This window comes from Podarcis filfolensis (assembly GCF_964270895.1).
Source record: "Podarcis filfolensis genome assembly, chromosome: 15".
Lineage (NCBI taxonomy): Eukaryota > Metazoa > Chordata > Lepidosauria > Squamata > Lacertidae > Podarcis > Podarcis filfolensis.
Window position 1 is genome coordinate 32,344,324 of NC_139618.1, and position 20,897 is coordinate 32,365,220.

Here is a 20,897-nt window from a genome sequence, read left to right on the forward strand (position 1 = left end):
CACCGGGCGGCGGGTTTGTACCTGCCCGCTCCCCACCTTAGGCCGCGGCCCTGAATCCCCGGATGTTGCCGGGCTGAGGCGGTTGAGGGGGGGGGGGCGTCGCGTGACGCCGCCGCCGTTTGTTGCCTAAGGCCTTCGCGCGACCCCTGAGGCGTCTGCCGGCCCCCGCTCCGCCCCGCAGAGTCCCAAGTCAATGGGCCCTGACTAGACGCGACAGGAGCGCTGGCTCCCCTGCTTCGGCCAAAAGGCTTGGCCTCGCCACCGCCTCCTTCTCTGGCCACGCCGCGAGCTTCCCCTTGCGTAAACGGGCAACCAGGTGAAACCCGAGAGCGGCGCTGAGGCAGTTTCAATAAGCGGAGGCCTCGAGTGGGCGGGCAGGGGAGGGGGCGAAACTTTTGCTTGAAAGGCGGGTCCGTCGTCCAATAGGTGGGCGGCTCCGGGCATCCGAGAGGCGGGCCTTGGCTCGGAGAACGAATCCGGGGCTGCGCGAGAGCAACCGGCCGACAGCTCCCCTAACGGTTCGCTCTTATGTCCCTCCCCGCTTGCCGTCCCGTTTGGGGTTGCCAAGGCAACTAACAACAAACGCAGAGCTTTTCCCTCGGTTCTCTCAGGCGAGTTGAGAAAAAGGGCCGAGAGGTGGGGTTTCGTTATCGCTCCCGCCGCTTCCTCTCCCGCTCCCCACAGTCAAATAGGCCGAGGTGAAATAAGACTGATAGGAGTGCGAGGAGCGTATTTGTGACGTCACCTTCAGGTGGGGCGGGTCGGGAGAGGGCGAGTGTTTCTGAGCATGGACAGAGTGCCTTGTCCACGCGAAAGGGCGGCTAACCCAGGCAGTGGGGAATAAGTGGGTCTACGGCTGTTCCTGACCGTTGGCCCTTATGGTTTAGGGCTGCTGGGACCTGAAGTCCAGCAACGTCTTGAGGTCCACAAAATCTCCGCCCAGGGTGCTTCCACTGGTGCAACTCGGCCGTTGGGATTCCGCCTCAAGCAGCCCAGTTCAGGGTGCGCCTTTAAAGTGGATTTCATAAACTCTGTGGGACTTCTTTGCGCTGAAGAAAGTGAGGGGAAAACGCACTGGATAATAATAATAATAATAATAATAATAATAATAATGGCAGCTGAGTTGAGGGACTGACATTTTTAATAATAATAATAATAATAATAATAATAATAATAATAATAATTTATTTCTACCCCGCCCATCTGGCTGTGTTTCCCCAGCCACTCTGGGAGGCTTTCAACATAACATTAAAATCAGAATAAAACTTCTAACATAAAAAACTTCACTAAACAGGGCTGCCTTCAGATGTCTTCTAAAAGTCAGATAGTTGTTTATTTCCTTGACATCTGGCCACAGGGCAGACGCCACTACCAAGAAGGCCCTTTGCCTGGTTTCCTGTAACTTTGCTTCTTGCAAGGAGAAAACTAGCAGAAGACCCTCGGAGCTGGACCTCAGTGTCCGGGCTGAACGATGGAGGTGGAGATGCTCCTTCAGGTATACTGGGCCGAGGCCGTTTAGGGCTTTAAAGGTCAGCACCAACACTTTGAACTGTGCTCAGAAACGTCCCGGGAGCCAAGGTAGGTCTTTTAGGACCGGTGTTATATGGTCTTGGTGGCCACTCCCAGTCACCAGTCTAGCTGCCGCATTCTGGATTAATTGTAGTTTCCGGGTCACCTTCAAAGGAAGCCCCACATAGACTGCATTGCAGTAGTCCAAGTGGGAGATAACTAGAGCATGCACTACTCTGGCGAGACAGTCTGCAGGCAAGTAGGGTCTCAGCCAGTACGGGATGAAATTTGCTTCATGTTACCTCCTTGCAAACAAATCAAGATCAAAATGAACATTCAGTGAACGAGTTGTGTGGAAGTAACCAGGCATTGTTACTCTTGCATTTGAAAGCAGAGCATCTGTCTTATGTTTGTGTGTGCAGATTCCCAGCAAATGGGAGACTTAGGGCACTTCCAAACCTATTTATTGTGCATTTATTCACATTTGTCGGCATATGATTGAATTCCACCTGAAATTAGTGACAGTCTAGAAGTGACCCAGCTCCTCTTCTTCCAGGAAGTGCTTTAAAAAAATCATTATAAAATAATGGAATTGGAAAACAGGTCACTAATCCCTAATAATAGGTATAGCTTATTACAAGTCATCTTTTAATATATTTTTAGATTGTGGTAACCTGCTCTGGGACCTCATGGTGAAGGGAGGTTAAGAAATTAATCATAAATTAATAATATCAACCATGTTGAATGGTAACATGTTAAAGATAGACAAGAATAAACTGAGTTGGGGGAATTGCTGGGGCCAAAGATGTCTGTGACATTTCTATGCTGATCTCAAAGATAGAACAAGAAAGCATGGTGACCAGTAAATTGTACATTGCCCTAGAATCCTAAACAAAATGAATGGTGCTATATATGTTTTAAAATTAAAAATAATGGTCATTTTGAATTGAACCTTGAATGTAGACTTTTCTGTCTGTTTTGTCAGTAAGGCTACTAAATCCACAGTTTGCAGCTCAATCTTGTGCATATTTACATAGAAATAATAGTAATTATTATTTATAACTTGTTACCCCAGCCACTATGGGCAGCTTCCAAAAGAATATAAGAAAAGCACAACAAAACACCAGACATTAAAGGTTTCCTGATACAGGGCTGCCTTCAGTGGTCTAGGGGAGGGCATTCCGCAGGGTGGGCACCACTACCCGAAAAAGCCTTCTGCCTGGTTCCTGTAGCTTCACATCTCACAATGAGGAAGCTGCCGGAAGGCCCTCAGAACTGGACCTCAGTGTCCGGGCTAAACAATGAGGGGGAAGATGCTCCTTCAGGTATACAGGATCGAAGCTGTATACGTACTCACTTGAGTATAAATCCCACTGAGTTCAGTGGAACTTATTCTCAAGTAAGTGTTCCCAGGACTGCAAGCAGCTACAGGCAGTAGTTATACCACAATTTAAAATATTTTCCCAAATAAAAATTACAAATTCATGTAAGTTTTGCATTCTGATCCTTTGCAGCCAGCTCAGAATGCAGAACCCATTGAGGTCAAGGAGACTTAAGTATAGTTTGATTGCAATCACAGTTACCGTATTAGCAGTACATTACTATATGTTTACTGAGAAGGAAGTTTCACTGTTTTCAGTGGTGTTTATTTCCAGGTGGTTAGCATAGGATTGCAATCCTATACATACTTAATTAAGAGAAAGTCCAATTCTGCTTGTTGTGGAATACTTAGACATGTATGTATAAGATTGCACTGTTGAAAGTGTTTGCGAATGTATGAGTTTGTTTCCTGTTTCCAGATCTGAGTACTTGCGCTTCTAATTACATCCATTAGGGTAATGAGAGGTGCACAAACTCACATTTGTAACCTCGCTCAAGCTGTGAAGGTAAACTGTGACTGTATAAAAGGCAAGTGAAATTTTAGCAGAGGTGTAATATGTCAGAATAGAATGAATTAAGGCTTCTATCTTCTGTAACTCCTGCATTCCCTGACTTTGCTTGCTACTAAATTCATAAGAAGAATTTTACAACAAACTGTTGTCATTTAATATCCTAGAGTTTATTTCTAATGGCAGAACTGAGGAAACAGAGGTGCTCTATTGAATCTTTGACTTTTGTATTGACTGCTTTGCTGTGCTTTTAAACATCTGTTTGAACTGCAATTAGCTAGTGGAAATATGTACTCCCAAGCTTTAAAAAGTAGGGCCCACTTAACCAAACCTTGGTGAGTTAAGTGTTTGAACTTTAATCACATAAACAGATAAATTTGCATATGAGGGGATTCCTGCAGAAGATAGCATACTTTTTGTGTTTAGATGATGCATTCAAGCATAGCATATGTACAACAGTGCCTTTTTCTGGGGGGATGCAGGGGTATGCATACCCCTAAACATTTTGTGAATCTAAGTTTGGCATCATTGAGGGGCAGTATTTCAATATGAGTAGGAAAATGAGAGTACCCCTAAACATTTTTTAAAGAAAAAAAGCACTGTGTACATACATCAGTAATTTTATTTGTATATCACCTTTCCACTGTTCAAACCATGCTCAAGGTGGCTTGCAACATGAAAAGTATACATGCTTTCATAAATTGCAACAAGATATATAATTAATAAATGAACTCTGCTTGAGGAAGGTTGCATCTCTCTTTTTAGGCTAGCTTCAACACAGACACTCACAGACCCCACTCTCTATGCTCTATCTAGACACACAAGAGTCATCATCAGTATTCAAGGACACATTCCAGCTAGGGGAAAAATATTTACAGATGGTGCAGCTAGGGAGGGTGTGTAGGCTGGGGACATTCTGATGGTCAGCTAGAAATTCCTGAAGAACCACATCTGGCCCAGCCCTGCACTAGGGTCTGCCTACAACAGCAGCCCTCTCAGTGTCTGACCATTCACCATGAAGTCAGGAAGTCATCTGGGATTGAGGCAGGAGGTCCCTCCTCTCACAGGAAGATCTGAGGCTGCCTTCCTAGCCTTCCTTCATGCTAGCTGCACCCCCTTTCTTGAAGAAAAGGGGAGTTGTTCGTGCAAAAAAAATCATGTTAGAAGAGGAACATCTCTTGTCTTTCATTTGTGGGCATTTTGCCTTGATATGGCACTTGCCATATAAGAACCTGTATTAAAAACAATTTTAAATCACTCTCCCCCCCGCCCCCGGCATGGCTTCTCTGGTCTCATAATAAGAAAGAGAAGGAAGTGCAGTCTGTGGTCTTGAAAGAAAATTATTTTAAATTAAATACCTTGTCCCTGGTTAAATGAGTTCTTGTTTCGGGTTGATCAAAACGTTTTTCATCAACAGATCTCATAAATAAGGCATTGCAGCCCCAGAGTAAAGCTGCCGTTGCAGATTTCTGAATATCAGATAGCAAATTGCAGTGATGATTATTGTTATTTTGTGCTATTTGTGTCTTAAGTATAATGTAGGCATTTGTGTTCACGCTTCATTCAGTAAATGATGCAGTGGGTGAGGAATGTATGAGTTTCATAACTTCAGTTGTAATACTTGTAACATCTGTATATATTAGACCAACAAAAATTCTGTTTTTCAGATACAAAAATAATGCATTTCTCTTGTTAATGAAGCTGCAGGTGGGATAGAAACTTACTGAGAGACAATGTCCATTCCATTCTCCAACACCACTCAACGCATTCCTCCAGGATTTGCAAATCTGCTCGAAGGGCTTGCCAGGGAAGTCTTGAGGAGCCAGCCTGCGGATATACCAAGCTTTGCAGCCAAGTATTTTGAAACTCTTCTCATTGAAAGAGAAAGTGAGCATAAACTGAGATAATTTCACATATGTTTAACGTAAATGTGCACACATTCTTCTCCCTGAGGAAAGATCCAAACCAACTTAATCCTATGCACGGTTATTCAGAAGTCCCCCTGTATTCAGTGGGACTTCCAGGTAAGTGTGTACAGCAACCTTTCTCAACTGGTGCCCTCTAGATGTTTTAAACTACAGCTTCTATCACTCACAGTCCTTCAAGAGTCAGGGATGATTGAAGCTGTCTATAGCATCTGGAGGGCAGATGTGGAAGTTTACTGTTTGTGGTTGCAGTCATAAAACACTACCCAGTACTAGCTTTACACAAACAGAGGCATTTTCTTTAGGTCATGGGAAACCTAGATTGGTAGGATGGGAAGAAGAAAATGCACTGGAAGTCTGAGGGTGCAGAGAAGACATGTTCCTCTTTCCCTTCTTGGCCATTTGGTGTGCAAGTACAGAGTACATGGCTTGCTCTGTGAACAAGGAGCAAAGATTCCCCATCTTTACACTTCTCTTTTCCAAGATAGAAGGTTTCTTACACACTGTTGCATTTTGACCCTCTACTAAAAGCAAGTGTAGGACTTTCCTGTCTACTTTATATATAGGTACTATCCAGGAAAGTGTGTTGATAGTTAGTAGGATTGCATCTTGAGGCAAGGAAAAAGCCCCTGATGGATTTGAAGCCCCTTTCTTCATTTGAAGCTACTTGACAGCAATCCAAGTATGATTAATTTCATGTTGTTGTGGCCTTCTCTTGGTAATGTGGTACTCCTAGTTCTTTGGGAGAATTTTTATGAAGCATTTTTAAAAAAATAGCCGGCCGGAGGAAGCAGTCTTGCTGATTGACCAAGCTACAAACTGGTGGTGTTTTTAATTGCAGGATGACTCACAGTGAAGTTCAGAGCTATTTGGCCTCTTTTTTGTTTTTAAAATGTCTAGTAAATGACACTTTTGGAGAAGGTTTATAGCGTTATGCAAGGAAAGTTAGTGAGCAGTGAATGTTCTGGGTGCAAGAGAAAGAACCCCTTACCATCTCATATAATTAGTTTTCCTCTTCCCAGAGGCAATACTCAGTTGTGCCTCAGAGCTGCAGGTAGAAGCCTACACTTTTTTGCTTGGAATGATACCCTCCTTTCAAAATACACTGTTCTTTAGCAGACCTTCAGAATGTAATTGGTTCTATACGTGTAGATGTTGCTAGGCAGACTGACACTCAGGAGGGTTGTTTTAATTTTATAGGGCATGCAGCATCAGCAATTTTATAATGGGGTTCTGTGAGTTCTACACCTTATCCACCTGGCCCCGAAACACAAATTGTGAAGCCAGATTTTATTATGCAACTTAAGGACACCGTGCAGATCTGTCTGCATAAGCGGGACAGGAAAAATATTTCCAAACGTGGGGAGCCAGGCTAAGCTTCTTATGTTTGCTTTTTAAGAGTCTACAAAGTCCTGTTTAGGACAGGGATGGAGAGAGAGCATGTCACCCTCCAGTTGTTGTTGAACTCCAGTTACCATCAATTCCAGCTTGCATGACTCACATACTAGGAGCCAATGTAGGTCTTTCAGAACCGGTATTGTGTGGTCTCAGCAGCCACTCCCAGTCACCAGTCTAGCTGCTGCATGAGTTGAAGATGCCATTATATATCTGTTACTGTGAATCACCTGGACTCTTCCCCCCCCTTTGGTTGTGTTGACCCCCCCTCTTTCTTGAGTTCAGTATTTTTTTAAAGGGGCTTTCATTTCTATCCTACCTTTCCTCCAAAGAGTTCAAGGTGGTGCACCCACTTTATCCTTGCAACCTGTAATGCAGGCTAGGCTGAGAGTAGCTCTCCTAAGATGACCCAGTGAGCTTTGTAGCTGGGTGGATATGGTCTGAGGCCATGAAATATAACCTTGTGAGCATTTGTTTTGTTGTTTATGTTTTTAAAAATATTTTACTGTCTCAAGGGAAACTGTTGAACTGTATGAACACCTTAAGCCTGTTTGTGTATTCCAGCCCAAAAGCAGGCTATGCATCTAAAAAGAAAGGGTTTGGGTCACAGGACACTGAGATTGTTTCCCGCCTGTGACTAATGTACCTGTGGATGTTGTCTGCTTAGGATGGGTGATGATGAACAGAGTGGAATAAGCAGTTGTACGCAAGATGGGGCTGGTCCTCCAAAGCAGTACAAATGAAGTAGCAGCTCTCAGTTTGTGGGACCTGAAGTAGTTGCTGAAAACAGATATAGGCAGCAATACTATTGATACTTTCTTGGGAGTAAATGTTTATTTCTCAGGAGACGTGCATAGGATTGCAATGTACTAACTCCTTTTTGCACCATCTGTTACTTAAAATGGTATGAGTAGCCAGTATAGTCACTTCTCATTCTGCCACCCAACTGTCCTTGATTACCATTCTACTTCCCACTTACTCATGCAAAATTGAATACCTTAACTCAGTAAGACTGGGCAAATGTTTCATGACGTGTATCATTCCAGCTCTTACTCTACATTTCTTTCATTATCAGACCCCTTTTCCCTGTCGAAAACAAGACGTTTTAAAGCATTGTTTTGCCCATTCGCTCATTTACTATAACCCATCGTACTTGGTTGTTTCTGCTCTTTTCTTGGAAGGAAATCATGTGTTCTGACTTACAATCCTGACTCAACTCCATAGAGAATCTTACAGTTGCTTCCCCCTTTGTCTTGCACTTGGCTGTATATAAGTACACAGGTGTAAGTATAAATAGTTAAGAGATTTTTAAAAGAAATATGATCCTACAGTCCCTAAAGCTGAAAGTGCATAACTAGACCAAGACATGTTACTTGATACCTGCATTTCATTGCAGCTGCTACTCTAAATACTTGAATGGGTAGCTTATTTTGGGTTGTCCCCAACTAAACTGTACTTAGATTAGACACACAAGAACAATAGATCCAAGTTAGCTATGCCTATTTAATTTTAGTGACCAGCATTGGATATGACCCTTATTTTATATAAAATAATTCAGTGTTTATTTTCTTTTACAAAACTCTGTTTAGAAAGTGGTTATGATCCATGTGAATGGGGAGCAAAAATAGACGACCGATACTACAATAACCATGCCTTCAATGTAAGTCTTATTTTATGGTGGGCATATTGGGGGGACGGGATGGGACTAACAGGGCAGAGGGTGTGGGCAGAGACAGCTTAGTAGCATAGGAAGCACTGTGGTGCTTTGGAAGGGCAGGTTAAACATCTGCCACCGCCCTCAAATTGCTATGCCTGAACTGAATCAAAAGCTCAGAAATAATTCTAGGTGCTCATTTAACACTTGAATGTGTCAATTGTGTAACAGTACTATGGAAGGTGGTAGAAAAAACAAATGTGTTTGTTGATTTGGTCACAGAGGCTATCAAGGCACATAGTCCACCCCTTCTTAGACTGTGGGTGAGGAACTTGTGACCTTAAATGGTGACACACTTCAGTTCCCATCAATCCTGACTCACGTTGGTTGAGGAAATGGAGTCCGACAACATCTGGAAAGCTACAAGTTCCCTGATCTAGAGAAAACCACCCACCCAAATGATTGTGAGCAACTCCCTGACCCTTCTCACCCTACACCTTGATTGGGCTTGAATTAAGTACAGTGGTGCCTCGCAAGACGAAATTAATTCGTTCTGCGAGTTTTTTCGTCTTGCGAATTTTTCGTCTTGCGAAGCATGGTCAAGTCGCAACTGCACCTCTTCAAGCGGTTTTAAGAAAAAGGAAACAAACTCGCAAGACGTTTTCGTCTTGCGAAGCAAGCCCATAGGGAAATTCATCTTGCGAAGCAACTCAAAAAACGAAAAACTCTTTCGTCTTCCGAGGCATTCGTCTTGCGAGGTACCACTGTATCATCTGTACCACCAGACCCTGGTGCTCTTCTTGCAAGCAAGTGCATTGAAAATAGCCTTTGTTTTTGCAGGAACTTGCACCACCAGGAGGTGGTGATAAAGCAGAAGAGAAGAAGGAAGGATCTGAGGCACAGCCAGTAAGCAATCTTCAATGAGTTCACTGTACTTTTCTTGAACCTGAAGACCATTCTCAGCCCTTTGCTACATAGCTAAATCACTACTGACCTTGCCATGCTCAAAAGCTGCCGCGAGGCCAGACTAATCTTTGCATAGAGTGCAGCAACAGTCAATTTGTCATGATCTTTTCACTTTTCTAAATAATTTCCATTGCTTTTTACAGAGGGAGGCATCCAACTAAAGCATCCCATCATCTTCCCACCATGTGCACCCTGTGCCTTCCAGAGGGTATGGGGAACCCCAAGAACAGATTGGGGAGGGGGGAGAATCTGTTGCACAAACGGAAATCCTTCTGAACACAGGACTGTGACTTACCAACTTAGCTCTACTTTGGATACAACCCAGAGACTCTCATCGGTAGCAATCTATGGAGTCTCTTCTTCCCTGCATGGATTCCAGTTTCAAATCCCTAGTTGCTGATGCACTGAAAAAAAATCCTTCACTTGAAGTTTAAATGCATGCCGGGGGGGGGGGGGGGGAGAGAAATTAGCCTAGTCACATAAGTGAGAGCAGTTAACACATCTCTAAATCTGTTTTAGGGACGCAGGTGGCGCTGTGGGTTAAACCACAGAGCCTAGGATTTGCTGATCAGAAGGTCGGCGGTTTGAATCCCCGCGACGGGGTGAGCTCCCGTTGCTCGGTCCCTGCTCCTGCCAACCTAGCAGTTTGAAAGCACGTCAAAGTACAAGTAGATACATAGGTACCGCTCCAGCGGGAAGGTAAACGGTGTTTCCGTGCGCTGCTCTGGTTCGCCAGAAGCGGCTTAGTCATGCTTGCCACATGACCTGGAAGCTGTCTGCAGACAAACACCGGCTCCCTCAGCCAGTAAAACGAGATGAGCGCCGCAACCCCAGAGTCGGCCACGACTGGACCTAATGGTCAGGGGTCCCTTTACCTTTAAATCTGCTTTGGATAAAGTGGCAGACAGTGGCAGTGTGGTGTGGGAAAAATTAAATAGAAAATTTTCCAATGGAAAGTTTTCCCATTTCATAAATTAATTAGTAACTATGAATGGATGCCAGTTGCAAATGCAATATTAAGTAAGCTTGATGGTGTCAGGTCCTTAGTTTTAAATACAGGTAGAACAAACATTGGGAATTAGCTCCCTCTCCCATGTAAGTAGTGGGGTGGGGGGTAGGGGTGGGCAGTTGTCTCACTCAAATCAAGTAAAGAAATAAAAATACTTAACTAACTGACCAATTGCAGATAACTCGGTTCTGCCCCCCTAACATAAAGCCCCCCCCCAATAAATCCTGGCTACGCCCATGCCCTCTCCAAGGCATCAGGATATTTTCCTAAGGAAATTGCCCTAATCTGTATAGAAATCTTCTGGAAATCAACATCATGGGCAGCTGGCCCTATTTCAGGCATAGGCAAACTCTGGCCCTCCAGACTACAATTCCCATCATCCCTAGCTAACAGGACCAGTGGTCAGGGATGATTGGAATTGTAGTCCCAAACATCTGGAGGGCCAGAGTTTACCTATGCCTGCCCTATTTCTAACATTTCCCTAACATTTGAGTTGGATCTCTGAACCTGCAATCAAAGGGAGCAGCTCATCAGTGAGAGCTATGTTACACTTTTGTTCAACAAGTTCCATTAGGGAAAATGTAGGCACAGCCCAACCAAGTGTTTAAAGTCCCATTGCTTTCTATGAAAAAGGCTTGCAGTGTGAGCAACACCATAGGACTAAGGCGAAACTGTCATGCTCCCTTGTTATTTCTACTGTTGCTAGAAGGTGTAATGTTAATTTAATCTTGTTATATTTATACTCTGTTATTGAAATACTGCTTTTTGCATGCAGTTATAATTGCTATTGTGTTGTTTTATGATGTTACTATGAAATTGTTCTTGCAATGTTGATTTTGAGGTGTAGTACTCTTTTCTTTCTTCTAAACCACATTCAGCGTGCTTCTTTTTGTGGAAAGGCAGCAACAAATAGGATGATGATTAGGGCTGGGTGATATCTAGTTTTCAACATCGTGATATACCGCCCGATAAACATATTTCCTGCTATACCACTGTATCACAATATCTGAAATAAGGTTGGAGCTATGTAGAGGCACTGACTGGCTTAATGGTTTTCTTTGCATCTTACTTTTTGCATAACACACACACACAACATGATTCGCAATATATTGGTAGGTCAGAAATTATGAAACCGGTATCATGATATGGACTTAAAGCCGGTTTTGGACAATATATTGGTATATTGCCCAGCCCTGATGATGATGATATGCATATTTAGTCAGAAGGAAGCCCTGCTGTGTTTGTGGGGATTATTTCCAGGTAGGTGTGCAGATATTTGCAGGCTTAAGCTTCTGTTCTATTCACCCATTGAAATCACTGGGATTTGAAACTTCTTAACTATGGATGAAGTGTATTTTGTAACGTTTGAATGACATTGAAGCCTTTGTCCATTGCAGGCAAACAGATTAGGCAACTGCATTGCTCCCCTCTCTTCTGGTAGGGGATTTTTTTTTCTTGCATCCCAAGGATGAACAGTTGGCAATATCTAAATTCTGAGTGCTAAATTCTCACATTTTTAGCAGACAAAACTTCCTTTGAAAAAATGATGGAAAGTTGCCCAAGTGACATACAGAACATCTAGCACTAAAAATAGTCCTGTGAATATATTGTGGAAAGTACATATTTAAAAAATGACAAAACAAGTTGCATTTTGTTTTCCCACCCACCCTAGGACTCATAAACCACCTTCCAAAAAGCCTTTGGAATAATGGAGGTTTGAGTTACTTTTAAAGCTCTCACTCTCTTTTTCAAAGAGAGATCTATATATCTCTTCAAACCCCTCAGCTGGTTAAAGGCAAAGCTTAGACATGTACATTTGTTTTTCTTTTCCATTGTAAAGGAGGGAGGAGTGGAGAAACCACCAGCAGCTATGAGTATTATGAGCCTAACTGAAGAAGAGGCTGCTACAAAAATTCAAGCCACATACAGGGGATACAGATCAAGGAGGAACACAAAATCCACAAAGGAAGAACTGGAAGAAGTGAGGGAGGAGGAGAAGGCACCGGGAAAGGAGGAAAAGCCAAGTGAACCTGAAAAGAAAGAGCCACAGTAATGCTACACAGCAACCTGCCAGCAGTCAAGTTTAGAAGTGGCGTAAGGCAAAGCCCCTGGGTCTGCTTTAGGAGCATGTGTCACGTTTATGAAATAAACAATAACCTTCAAAAGCACACCTTGTCATTCTTGGTGCTCATTAGCAGAACGGCAGCCTGAATCTGTTTTAAGGCACAAATAGTGAGTCTCCTACTACTTCATCATCCTTTTGGCTACATTGAGGAGCAAAATGAGGTATATGATCTTATGGCTCTGTTAGTAATTCATTTGCTAAGTTGTTGTGGTTCTCTGGATGTAAAGTGCAAAGCACCTTTATGAACGTTGTAGCCTGTACAATCAGACCTTGCTCTTGTCGTCTCCTTTTGTGGTTATGCCAGTTTTGGTGCCTCAGGTGGCTGGGTGGGGAATCTTTAGTTTGGGTTGGAGATTTTTATATTTATAGTAAGCCCACAACTTGCATGGGGGTTACATTCCAGGGATTGTGCCTAAAGCCAAAATTGTGTATAGTCAAAACCCTTGGGATTCAATGGCAGGCAGGATTGCCAAAGTCATTTCCCCCATAATTCTGCCCCCTTTGCACCTCCTTTTAATTTTTAATTATTATTTTTTGCCATGCTCCTAAAGCTGAATGCACACAAGTTAAATGTATTTAAACATGTTTGCCAGTTTTGACCCATGTCTAATTTTTCTTTGAATCTGAACCATGAACAACACAGACCAAAAAATGTCATGGATTTTGGTAAGTACCTACTTTAACTTCACATCCAATGGTATCGATGCTGAGTTTGTTTTAATACCAATACTGATTTTCTATTTTAGCATGGTTCCTTCCATCCCTAGAACCAGGGGGGTGGTTAAAGTTTTAAGCATACATACATATTAGCCACAGCAGTCGAAAGAAAGAGAGGGTGATCCACTCTTCAAGCTTAAAGAGAAATTCATATATCTTATTTCTGTTTCTCAGTTAATATCCTGGGCTCTTGACTTTTACTTCACCAGTCTTAGAATCATAGATCATAGAATCATCAAATTGTAGAGTTGGAGGGGACCCCCCCCCCCCGAGGGTCATAGTCCAACCCTCTGCAATGCAGGAATCTCAACAGCCGTCCAACTTCTACTTAAAAACCTCCAAGAAAGGAGAGTCCACCACTTCTCAAGGGAGTCCGTTCAATTGTTGAACAGCTCTTATTATCAGAAAGTTCTTCCTGATATTTAATCAGAATCTCTTTTCTTATAACTTTAATCCGTTGGTTTGGGTCCTGGTCTCTGAAGCAGGAGAAAACAAGCTTTCTCCATCCTACATGTGACAGCCTTTTAGATATTTGAAAATGGCTATCGTTTCTCCTCTCAGTCTCATCTTTTCCAGGCTAAACATATCCAGCTCCTTCATAAGGCCTTGTTTCTTATAAGGCCTGGTTTCCAGACCCTTTTATCATCTTGGTTGCCCTTCTCTGAACACATTGCAGCTTGACAATATTCTTCTTAAGTTCTGATCTATACAAACTAACATCAGGATCAGTTTTGAAGAGGGATCAGGATTACTTGCATCTCTTGACCCCTGCTTCCTTGACAACTCAGTTTAAGGATGTCCCACTGCCTACAGTGGAGTTTATTTGTTAGTAAATGAGTGCTTTTTTTCTGGGAGTACGCAGGGGGTACACCTAAACATTTTGTGAATCTTTGTACTTTTGTCCATTTACTGTATTTATTTCCCCCGATTTGAACTATAAAATGGTGATTTTCTTGAGTCAAAATTGAGGACCCCTAAACATTTTTTAAAGAAAAAAAGCACTGAGTAAATGTGTGTTTAAGATTGTAGCTTCAGCCTGATTCACAAGGCCAGTACATATGTGAGGAAATATTTCTGAAAGGTGAGATACAAATTTCTTAACTAAATAAAAGAATGTATATATTGAGAGAGCACACTATACCCTTGGTAAGGTTCTAGTAAAAGCCATACTGCTGAAGAACAAACAAAAAGCTGTTACTATTTTAATGCAGACAGAAATGCTCCATTTCCATCAGAGAGTGATTGCCAGGGAAGACAAGAAGAGAAACACATGGTTGCATTTCCATATTTCCGTACATATTTTAAATAGCAGTTTTTGGGGAGAGGGGTTATGCATTAGGGACTGTGGCATGGGGTTAATCCTCCTCCCTAGAGATGCTATTTGCCCTGGGAGGAAAAACCTGCATACCACCATGTACCCTAAGTTTTCATTGCATGCTTGCCCTGTTTATTAAAAATGCTTTTATTTTTGCCTCGTACTTCTTTCGAGACCAGCTAGATGCTGTTGATTCCTGTATGCAGTGTATAAGCTTGTTCTCTCTTAGTTCCTTTTCTATATATCAAAATCTGTAATCAAGCTATTTTGATATTTTTGTGTCAAAACATACTCCCAGATAAAAGATGGAAAATGTAAACGTTTTGGCTACCTTGTTAGTGCAGTTAAGGAGTGTTCCTGATTAGAAGCTAGAGGAATACAACACAGTATTTTCACACCAGTAATTACTGGTGTCACAGGTATTAATGTTGCAATATTGTTAGTAAAACTACAACCACTAGATGACCCTCAGGGTCCTTCCAACTCTATGATTCTGTTATTCTAGTTGGGTAAGACAGCAACACTTCCCCTGCAGTCAACATAACGCTGTTGTTTTGGTGTACTATGAAAAAACACGGGACATTCTATGAATTCTATGGAGTTCACATTGTGCAATACAGTAAAATACAGCATCAGAAATAAAAAGCAATGAAAATGCAAATAAAAATTATAGCACACCTAGTGCAGTGCATTATAGTTGCTACAACAGACAAAGAGAAGAATCAAAGTGGTCTGCCAAGACCCTCAAAATTTTTCAAGTAGTTCATGGGAAGAGGCGGATTTTTGGTACCATTGTTCTAGAGAATGTCTTTCTAATTCCTGGGGGAGGGAAGATATGCTTCAGTCATCAAAACCTTGTGGAACATTGTTCTAGACTTGGGATGAGGAACCCTCCAGCTGCAGCCCTCCAGCTGTTGTTGCACTACAACTCCCATCCTCCCAAACCTTTGACCATGCTGGCTAGGGCTCAAAGGAGTCCAACAACATCTGGAGGGCCACAAGTCCTCCAGCCTAGTTCTAAATTTTTGTGTGTGAGATTGTATCTTATTAAAAAATAATAGTTATGTTAGGACACAGCCTGCCAAAACAAAAGCGGGGGGTTGTCATTTTTTCTTTGATCAAACACTTCCCTTTCCACTCCTCCTTAACAATATGTCTAAACCAATGATTGAAGAACAAAAGAGTACCTTGCCTCCTTTGTGTGCTCGTGGGGTGGAAGATTAGCTCATCAGGAATCTTGTTTAATGCAAACTTAATAAATTGTCGCCAATAATTGGATATATCCCCAAGGTCTCTGCAATTATTACATGTGATCACCTGAGAGTTCTTACTCATAGCTCTGTGAAGGGTGTATTTTTAATTTTTTTTTTAGGGTAAGAACATTTGTGCTGCCCTGCTCCCATGTCTCTTAAGGAGAGAGAAAAGTGATCTACATGTGCTTCTCTCTAGATGATACTTAACGGTTCTAATTTTAGTTTCCCAGCATCTCAGGAGGCTGTCACAACTCCCTTCGTGAGGGAGGAATGTGGCATCTGCTATTATCGCAAGCGTCATGAATATGCAATAGCGAAAAGGAGAATAAAGTGCTATCGTGAGGAGGTCAGAGTAAAAACTCTTGGGCATGTGTCAAGCTGATTTCTTCTAAGCTGGTAACATCCACTGTGTTCCAAATGGATGAAGGGCAAAGGATTTCAGATACAGGTTTTCCTCTGTGGTATGAAGTAAAAGGAAAATTCATCAGATAACCTCTCTAAACTTCTCCCTGAGGAGTAGCCATGTTGATCTTGCACTACGGCAAATGTCCTTAAAGCAGGAATGGGGAACCTCTGACATCTGATTAGGCTTTTCAGGCATCTCCCCCATTTGGCTGACCAGGCCATTTTGGCCAAGGCACATCCTGCTTTGCACCTGGTGCCCTGTATGATGTAGGGTGTGGCACAGGTAAAGACTGTAGGGCCAAAAACAGATTTGCAGGCACAGCTGATCAGCCACTGGCGGAGGAACAGGTGAGGGGAGAGTGCTTCGACCCCGGTGGCACTATCCCGATGGGGTGCCATTGCGGCTCCCCCCCTCCCCGCGCTGGACGCCATGCCCCCAGGACACTGCCACGCCCCTGTGGCCAGTGTGCTATGGCCCCGGGACACACGTCAGCCACGCCCCCACCTGCTCTCCACCCCACCGCCAGAGCTTGAAGCTCCATCACTGCGATCAGCTGAGGTCAGGTGTTCAAGAGGTAGGTAGTTCTGCTCACCTGTCAAGAGTTCACCTGTGGGGGAGGGGAAGATAGGTTCCACACCCCTGTCGTTAAAGGCTGAACCTTTAAAGGCTGAGCTTTTGTGAACTACAATGCACTTAGCAGATTTTTTTTTAAAGGATTACGTTGAGTTTTGGTTACACAAATTTGTGAAGTCTTTAAAGAGCCACAACGCATTCAGGGGATGGAATTTTTCCGGGGACTTATTCGCAAATCCAGGGGCTGTCCCCAGGAAATGGGGATGTCTGGTAACCCTACTATAGCCATCCGGCTTCCAACACCCTGGTCAACTCCAATTAGTGTAGCTAATGGTGAGGGAAGATGGGAGATGCAGTGCAAAACCGTATGGAGAGCCAAAGGTTCCCCACCAAGTCCTTTTTTGTGACAGTACTCCCTGGTGTAGAGTTGCACCCCTTTTTTTGATGGCCGTGGCACCCACAGCATTTTTATCAAGCCATGCATATTTCATACAAGAAACCTCCATAGGCACCTGGACAAGTGGCATATGAAAGACTCCGAACGTAATAAATAAACAGAAACGATAGTATCGTAATAATCATTTTTAAAACAAGAATTCCTCGCTTGCTGCACTTGTTGAATAAGTTTGCACATGATCATAATCGCCCAAGGTTTATTAATCCTTTGCTATGCAGATGGTTGCTTTGGAGACTTCCAATTATTTATATATATATAAAATAATTGGAAGTCTCCAAAGCAACCATCTGCATAGCAAAGGAACCTTGAATTCAATTGAAAAATAATGTTTCCCACCCCTTCCTTAGCAGGTATTCCAAATCATGACAGGACATAGAGAAAGCAGCATACAAATATCACAGAGGTGCTCTGAGGCAACGGTTGGCAACATAATGCCTCCAGAGAAGTTGCTGGACTACAACTCCCATCACACCCACCGTTAGCCATGGTGGGAGTTAAGAACCTAAGAAGATCCTTGCTGGTTCAGACGAGCAGATTCAGGTGGGACATTTTAAGGGCACCCAGTTTATCTGCAATTAGCTTGTCCCTCTCCAGTCAGCAAATCCAAACCAAGAAAGACTTGTGGTTCTCTGGCAAGGAAAGAAAGCTGGAATCAAGTTAATAGCAGATTTGAAATGGTTTGGATTAGGGGAACAAAAAGGTACCGGTAGGATTTTTCTTTCTCCCTCAGCTCAGTGGGAAGCCATCAAATCATGTAATCGCAATGAGTAATAAGGAAATGCAAAAGCTCAACGTTTGTGTGGTAGGAAAGCCTTAACATTCGACTGTCCTTCGCTTCTGACAAAAGTGGCTCCAGTATTTGGAGGGTGGGGCAATATGTCCTGGAAATTTAACGAAGGGTGCCTCCAGACTGTCACTGCTTTGTGGGACGGATTCAAGCACATTCCAGGGATTTTTAGGGTTGTGCAGTGAAAGTGGGTCAAAGGAAAGTGACTGTGAAATGCATTTAAATGTGTGGAATGAAAAATGGTTAACAGGAAGACATATAAACACCCCCAATCAGAATGAATGCTCATTGTCATATAACCTCCCCGCAAACAAATCAGAATGAATGCTCAATAAAGACTAGATATAATCGAACCTCTGCACAGGTTTTGTGCAAGCGAATTATGATAAATGCTCAGTAAGTAGATTGTCTAGAGCAGGGGTAGTCAACCTTTTTATACCAACCGCTCACTAATGCATCTTTCTTGATGGTAAAATTTCCTTACCACCCACCAGTGCTCGATGGAAGGAGGATTCCACTTGTGCCGTAGAACACCCTACTGCCCACCCAGAATCCTGAAACGCCCGCTAGCGGGTGGTAGGGACCAGGCTGACAACCCCTGGTCTAGAGGAACCCTAAGGCAGCAATGCTATATGCACCCTAGCTTTGAAGTAAGGGTGTTGGAGAATTCTGACAAAAACTGCAAAGAGGAGTAGGAATAGCTGACGTTTGCTTATTTATCCCATGTCCAGAATGGAAATCAATCCAGTGAATGCGATCAGTATTCTCTGCTGTTGTTGCTTTCAGTCTGCAAACAATATGGGATGATTACGTTTCCTCCCTGCGTCCCCATGTGCACGGTTTCCTTTGTATTGAAATGAATGGGGTAGAATAATGTAATGACAACCAGACAGGCCGAGTAGTGGGGGTCCAGGGGGCCAGCCCCCCCCAAAAAAGTTCAGTGACAGCCATGCACGCTTGTACAGTGCAAGCACACCCCACTGCATGCTGACGTCATGCGAACACACTGGGGTGTGTGTGCATGCATGGCATGGTGATGTTGCACAGCCCTGGGCCCCCTCAATCACGAGGGCAAGGTGGCATACGTGATGACAATTTACAGTCGTAATTTTGTGACAACAGACAGTGAGATGAATATCACAGTTGTTGGTCGAAGACGGACTGCAGTGGAACAGAAATAGTGCTGCGTGCGATGAATACAGGGCAGAATGTGTACTGGGCTCCCAGTTGGGCTCCCTGTCTTCAACCCTACAGTGGGCATCAGCTACAATGGCTGGCTGTTGAATCTTATTTCAGCATTCACCATTGAATCTTACTCCTCCACTGACCTTGAGGACAGTAGACTGGTTTAACAAAGTCTGAGTGGCACACATTGGAGGTCCTCCAATACCTCACTGCCACTCCCTGACCTCAGCATCTTCAAACTAAAGCAGCCACCCCACTGATCCGCGCTACCTCTCACCATCTATGACCAAGCTCACTTTTGCGGCACAACCTCCTCCTTCCAGAAGATTCGTAACGCCAGCAGTTCTGTTTTCTCTGTGGTGGTTTTCTGAGTGGAACGAACAACATGTTAAGTTATCCTTACTTCAAAGCTGTAATTGGTACTAAGGGGGATTAAAAAACCTCGGATCGATTCGAAACTTGGAAGATCAAACAAGAATACCGCTAAGGGGTTTGAAAACCACCACTGCCTTGAAGATTAGCTTTGGGTGAGTCAGCCTGTGTGGATCAAGAAACAAACATATCTTCCATCACTAGACTTGTGACTCCTTCTGCATTGCCAATCCACACAAGGTGCTTACATCAAATGGGTCCATATTGTGAGTTTTCCAGATACATCCCAATGCTGGGTGTTTTTTCTTTCTTTGCAACATCCACATGATATTGTTCGCATCAAAATGCCTGCCGGTATTTCTGCCCTCCATATTAATAAGTTTTAAAAAACAACTTGTTGCCAACAACCCATAGGTGATATTTCAACAACCCATGTTATCTGTTCGCTGAAGTATGTTGTTGTTTAGTCATTTTGTCGTGTCCGACTCTTCGTGACCCCATGGACCAGAGCACGCCAGGCACTCCTGTCTCCCACTTGGTCAAACTCATGCTGGTAGCTTCGAGAACACTGTCCAACCATCTCGTCCTCTGTCGTCTCCTTCTCCTTGTGCCCTCAATCTTTCCCAACATCAGGGTCTTTTCCAGGGAGTCTTCTCTACTCATGAGGTGGCCAAAGTATTGGAGCCTCTGCTTCAGGATCTGTCCTTCCAGTTAGCACTCAGGGCTGATTTCCTTAAGAATGGATAGGTTTGATCTTCTTGCAGTCCATGGGACTCTCAAGAGTCTCCTCCAGCACCATCATTCAAAAGCATCAATTCTTCGGCGATCAGCCTTCTTTATGGTCCAGCTCTCACTTCCATACATCACTACTGGGAAAACCATAGTTTTAACTATATGGACCTTTGTTGGCAAGGTGATGTCTCTGCTTTTTAAGATGCTGTCTAGGTTTGTCATTGCTGAAGTATATTTGTCATTGCTGAAGTATATTTAGCATTTATCTGAACAGGAACTGGGAAGGGTCACAGCTCTGTGGTAAAACATCTCCTTGGCATGCCAAAGGTCCCCTTTCAATCTCCAACATCTCCCGGTAAGTTGGGGTGAGAACTGCGCCTGACTTCTTGGAGACCCACTGCTACTCACTGTGTAGGAAATACTGAGCTAGATGGACTAATGACTGACTCAGTATAAGTCAGCTCCCCATGATCCTATTCTAGTTCCATTTGATGCTTTAATGTAGGGTTGCCATACATCCAGATTTTCCTGGACATGTCTGGAATTCCAATGACGGAATCAGTGTTTGGGGGGAATTTCGGGAAATAGTCAAAATGTCTTGGGTTTCGAAACTTTCCCCAAAAAGCTA

General features: G+C 43.3%; 1 protein-coding gene across 9 annotated transcripts; it reads left to right on the plus strand.

The window, feature by feature from the left end:
- Positions 1–176: 176 nt before the first annotated feature.
- On the plus strand, positions 177–12,512 carry SPA17 (sperm autoantigenic protein 17). Of its 9 annotated transcripts, none has more exons than XM_083589182.1 (5): positions 177–316; positions 5,100–5,285; positions 8,308–8,378; positions 9,213–9,278; positions 12,188–12,512. In XM_083589182.1, exons 2-5 carry the CDS (start codon positions 5,132–5,134, stop codon positions 12,398–12,400), a joined length of 504 nt encoding a protein of 167 aa, XP_083445308.1. In that variant the 5' UTR covers positions 177–316; positions 5,100–5,131; the 3' UTR covers positions 12,401–12,512. The 9 variants fall into 9 exon arrangements, with proteins under 9 accessions (XP_083445308.1, XP_083445310.1, XP_083445314.1 ...); XM_083589184.1 differs by having other exon boundaries at positions 179–316; positions 5,106–5,285; XM_083589188.1 differs by lacking the exon at positions 177–316 and adding an exon at positions 491–611 and having other exon boundaries at positions 5,106–5,285.
- The last annotated feature ends 8,385 nt before the right edge of the window (positions 12,513–20,897 follow it).